Here is a 4,794-nt window from a genome sequence, read left to right as displayed (position 1 = left end):
ATACTCGCATCAATTAATATTCCTGAATTTATACCTAGAAATCAAACGGGGAACAACATGTTGTAGTTTAGTTAGCTGGCCCACAAGAACGAATCAATGGATAACAATTATGAAGCTGTCTGTACATTTGGATTTAATTTTGTGGTTCACAGACCCTTTAATTCCGATTCATATTTATCCATGAGGAATCAGTATTTTTTGAGAAATTAAATCAGAACAACAAATTGGGTCTTTATATAGTTATGAATATTGTTTATAATTAAAACTTTTAAAATAGTTTTATAATAATTTTATCCCAAAGTTAAGGAAACAATTAACAGATCTTGCCATCTACAAAATACAAAAACAATTAAAAGATTATTGCCTGTTCATGTATATTCCCATAGCAGAGTTTTCATTCGCCCCTGAGAAAATAATACATTCCTTTTTCAATTGAAAATCATACCTAGAGGATTGTCTCCGACGAGAAGAGAACATAACACTTGAAATGAACAGGAATTACCATCTATTGTTTTGTAAATGTTTTCCATCATGTATTCTATTGTAAATGCTTTCTATTTAATAAGCTAACGGTACTATATCTATTGAAAGCCCTAAAAGTGAAGAATTGAGAGTAAAAAATTAAGAAGGCGAGAAAAACGATACTTGTGATCACAACAGCGCGTACTTGCATAGAGTTGCTACAGTTTTCATGCCAATGCCTTTCCTCTTTTCTACAGTAACACTATCTGCAAATAGGAATGGCAAGTGCTAAAAGAGGCTCGTGATACTGGAAGCAAAGAACAGAGCATAACAATCCCCTTACCGCCTCCTGTAATTGCTTATGGCTTGCATACAATTGTGCAGGGGTTCTTGGGTTTTGGATTTCAAACCCTGTACTTTTAAACATTTCTAGGACCTAAACAACAGCTGGATGTGTACATGAAATAAATGGTACGGTTCAGAACATTCAATAACCAGCTGAAATTTATCCAGGACGGGTCCATTTTTTGGTAGCAACAAATCAGTAAGGGTCCATATTAGCTTCTGCACATGCCATAATTCAGAAAGTTAAATTGGATTTTACTTTCATTGTATTCTTCGTTTTCATTGTATTTTTTGTTTTCTAGTATGGTTGACACCAAAGTTTCAAAACTAATGGTACGAAAAGATGTACAAAAATCCATGACAACAAAATTCTAAGTGATTTCGTCAATTGTTTAACAAAAACCCAATGACGACTTTGAAGTAATTACACTGGCAACTGGGAGTAAAGTCATCATCGCAGAAAACTTAAACAGAGAAGGTCATGCAGTTTCCGACTGGCATGCCGAAATTCTGGCCAAAAGATCCTTTTTGAACTTTGTCTATACCCAGTTAGAAGATGTTCAAAGGTGATAAACATTGATTATAATCGTAAGCGCTCAATTTATATTTAAAAATACTAATTTGATTTGATCACTATAATGCAGTAGGATTGAAGTGCTAATCTAGCGTAAATTATTACGAATAGTTTTGAAAATTTATTTTTAAAATTGTACTTTAAAGCAACAAATACAATGATTTATTCGAGAATTAAGTTACACAATAAACTAATTTTACTTTAGGGATTTCTCTGCTTTAATCTTCTTACTACAAAAAACTGATGTCACAAAAAAAGCAAAAAAAAATCACTTGAGATTTTACACATGACCTTTGAGGTTTGAGCCCTTGTGTGATCTATGTCTCTTTCTCGTAAGGCCAGCAACTTAATGAAGAAAGTTGGACAATAAGGAAAGACATTTATTTTTACAATAAACTTCTATCGCGATTCTAATCGGCTGTATTTTGAGCCAGAACATCGGATTTTGGAGTCAAAGTAAGAAAGGATGCTAGAAAATCAGTAAGATAAATGAAAACGAGCTAAAACACTAGCGTGTCAAAAACATGATTTAAAAGTGGTACTACAGTGTGTGAAAGTGATACTGCCTTCAGAATTATGAGGCTGACTGCGGATAAATGGTCAGGTATTTTACGGGTTTGCAAAGTTTAAAAATGCTCTACAATATGAACGATCAATCATGGGGAGAATATTTATCAAATTTTAATATCAGTTGAAACCGAAACTTATTTCAGGTAGTCAGTTTGTGATAACATATTTTATGGAAATGAGTTTTACAGAAATTAAATCCTTGTCAAAAACACCTTTCTAAAGACAATCTAAAAAGAAAATAGCCAGAATTCTCATTTTTAATGAGGATCCCCGCACAACAGAAGAAGGAGATGCCCCGTAAACACCCCACTATGCAGTTGCCGATCTGACCTCAGACATTTTAAACAGTCCGCCCGGAAGGATACATTGGCAGCTGCAGTGATGAGAGATAACTAGCGACTTTCCTCAGATGCCCTAGGCACCAATTGACGTTAAGGAAGAATTTAAGTTCCATGGATATTAAACAGGCTAAGGTCAGTAGCAAAAGGCTGAAAGCATACCAGACAATATGAATCAAATTAATCTGGTTTCTGAATCGAAACTTGGATTTCACTCCTACGTATGTCTCACTTTCTGAAACGAAACCGACAAATTCTGTTTTCGCTGATTGACTTAAACTTCACGGCAAGGCCGTCTCCAGGGGGGGGGGAGATAGAGGTTTGAAACCCCTCTTGAGGTTTTGTCCGACCCCGATCAAAAGCACACAAAAGTCCGGTTCTGATTCATGTCAATGCAAGAACTGAGCGTTTCACAAAGAGCTTTGTGCCAGCGTTTGTTGAAATCCTAAATACATGAAAATTCTACGTGTTTTCTTTCAGTTTATTTGTTAGCATTCTTAACTGACAGACCAGTCGGGACCATCGTTGTATGTTTTTATATTGACCTGAAGAAGAGCAAAAATGTTTTATGTGTACCTGACGAAAATATTTTCAGGTGAAACTTGATGGTGATCAAACCTATCGTACTATTGTAAATACCCTTGGCAAATATTTTGCTGAAAGTCATCAAAAAGTAAGGTGGAGCTGACCTTTGGGAGTAACGGGGGGTGGATACAATGCCGGTATCTCCTATGAAAAATAAATTAACACCAAAGTCCCAAAGTCCCAACGAAATCCCTTTAATTTAGTATACTTTTAACTTTGATTTTATTAAAAGAGCGTATAATAATTAATATTTAAAATTGTCAAATTTTTATTTACCTTAAAAATAAAAATTTTTGGCCTAAAATTTTAATGATTCGCCAACAATGTTAATTTTTTTTTTTTTTTTTTTTTTTAATTTAAATATAAAGAAAAATTCGGACTTTTTTTTTTTTTAATTTTAATTTTTTATAAAATTATCATTCATTCATTCATTCTTAATAAAAATTTTTATTTTTTTTTAAATTCATTTTAATACATTTAGAAAATCTGGAGCAAAAAGACCAAACGTTAAGAAAAAGCTTACTTGGGAAATATATAAAGTAACCCTCAACAGCAATTGCAGCTGCCTTCTATTTTCAAATCGTAGCTGAATAACTTAAATAAGAAAGATATACCCAAACAAATTATATCTGTGTTAAGTTTAATATTTCTAAATTTTGGCGTTAAAATTTTTGCTTACACTAAACAAAGTTATAAGTAAAATCTTTAAATCATGCCACTTCAAAGGAAATAACAAATGCCTCACAGCTGCTTACTTAAAATATGACTATGTTTTTCAATAAAAATTTGATTTGTTTAGTCTACAAATGAAACAACTAATGTTTTCTTCAGTATCGCCTACCACAAGAAGCCTCTGTACAGCAATATCCAGGAGGTCCATTGGAAAGCAATTAAATTTTGACTTCAAAAGAAAAAAAACATTATTTTTAATCTTCTTCTTCTGTGTTCAAAACTGATATTAAAAGAATAAGAATATCAGAAGAAGTGAGCCTCAGCGTTGGCTGACAGTCTCAAAGATAAAGGGTCTTTTAGCAAAATCTTCCAGGGGACCCGCCAGCATATAGAGTATTGAGAATATATTTTTTGACTATAAAATTTGATCGCAGATAATAAGATGGGAAAGGATATGTTTAATCTAATGGAACAGCAGTTTCGTGGCAAATTTATGAAGATCATCTTATTAGCTGCTATTTTCCTAGTTTCAACGGAGAGCTTGATAAGAGAGGATGTCGATCCGGAGGTATTATTTGAGAACTTTGAGCCGCTCGAAAAGGGCGGTTTTGGCCAAGTATATAAAGCACGTTACAAAACAACATCACAAATAGTGGCGATCAAAATTATTGACATTGAATTAGAAGACAGATCCAGAGGAAAAATTCATAGAGAAGTCACAGCGTTATCCCAGTTTAACTCACCGTGCTTCCCCAAATTTTATGGTTCCTACCGCGAAGGGTCAAAACTGTGGATCGTGATGGAGCTCTCGACTGGTAACTCAGCACTTGATTTGCGCGTGGATGGCCCGCTTGAAGTTTTATAACGCCACAATACTCCGAGAAGTTTTAAAGGAACTCGAATACTTGCACAGTAACAACATGATCCATAGGGACATTAAAGCTGCTAATGTGCTTACTGCTGGAAATGGGGACGTCAAAATCGGAGATCTTGGAGGCATAATCGAAATACAAAATAGCAGATGGATTTTCAGACTGAATACACAATACAGGACCGAGCCTTGGTTATCACCTGACCAAATGAAAAATTCTCGACACAACACCAAGGTAGATATATGGTCACCTTTTCAGCAGGGGCCTCCCTCGTGCCACTCAGCGCGTCCCCAGGTGGCGAATAGGGCAACGTCCTACAGCTATGTAGGATACCTCAATGCAGATGGGAGGCACAGACCAACTAGGAACCAGTTTC

General features: G+C 34.8%; 1 protein-coding gene across 1 annotated transcript; it reads left to right on the top strand.

Moving 5' to 3' along the window:
- The first annotated feature begins 3,988 nt into the window (after window positions 1–3,988).
- On the top strand, window positions 3,989–4,411 carry LOC148946480 (serine/threonine-protein kinase 25-like). The gene has a single exon (XM_089097708.1). It carries the CDS (start codon window positions 3,989–3,991, stop codon window positions 4,409–4,411), a length of 423 nt encoding a protein of 140 aa, XP_088953834.1.
- Window positions 4,412–4,794: the final 383 nt, after the last annotated feature.

Source organism: Artemia sp. Qi Xiang Cuo, chromosome 12 (genome assembly GCF_049724085.1).
Source record: "Artemia sp. Qi Xiang Cuo chromosome 12, ASM4972408v1, whole genome shotgun sequence".
NCBI lineage: Eukaryota > Metazoa > Arthropoda > Branchiopoda > Anostraca > Artemiidae > Artemia > Artemia sp. Qi Xiang Cuo.
The sequence above is the reverse complement of the archived record's forward strand: the minus strand, read 5'-3'. Positions and strand labels throughout refer to the sequence as shown.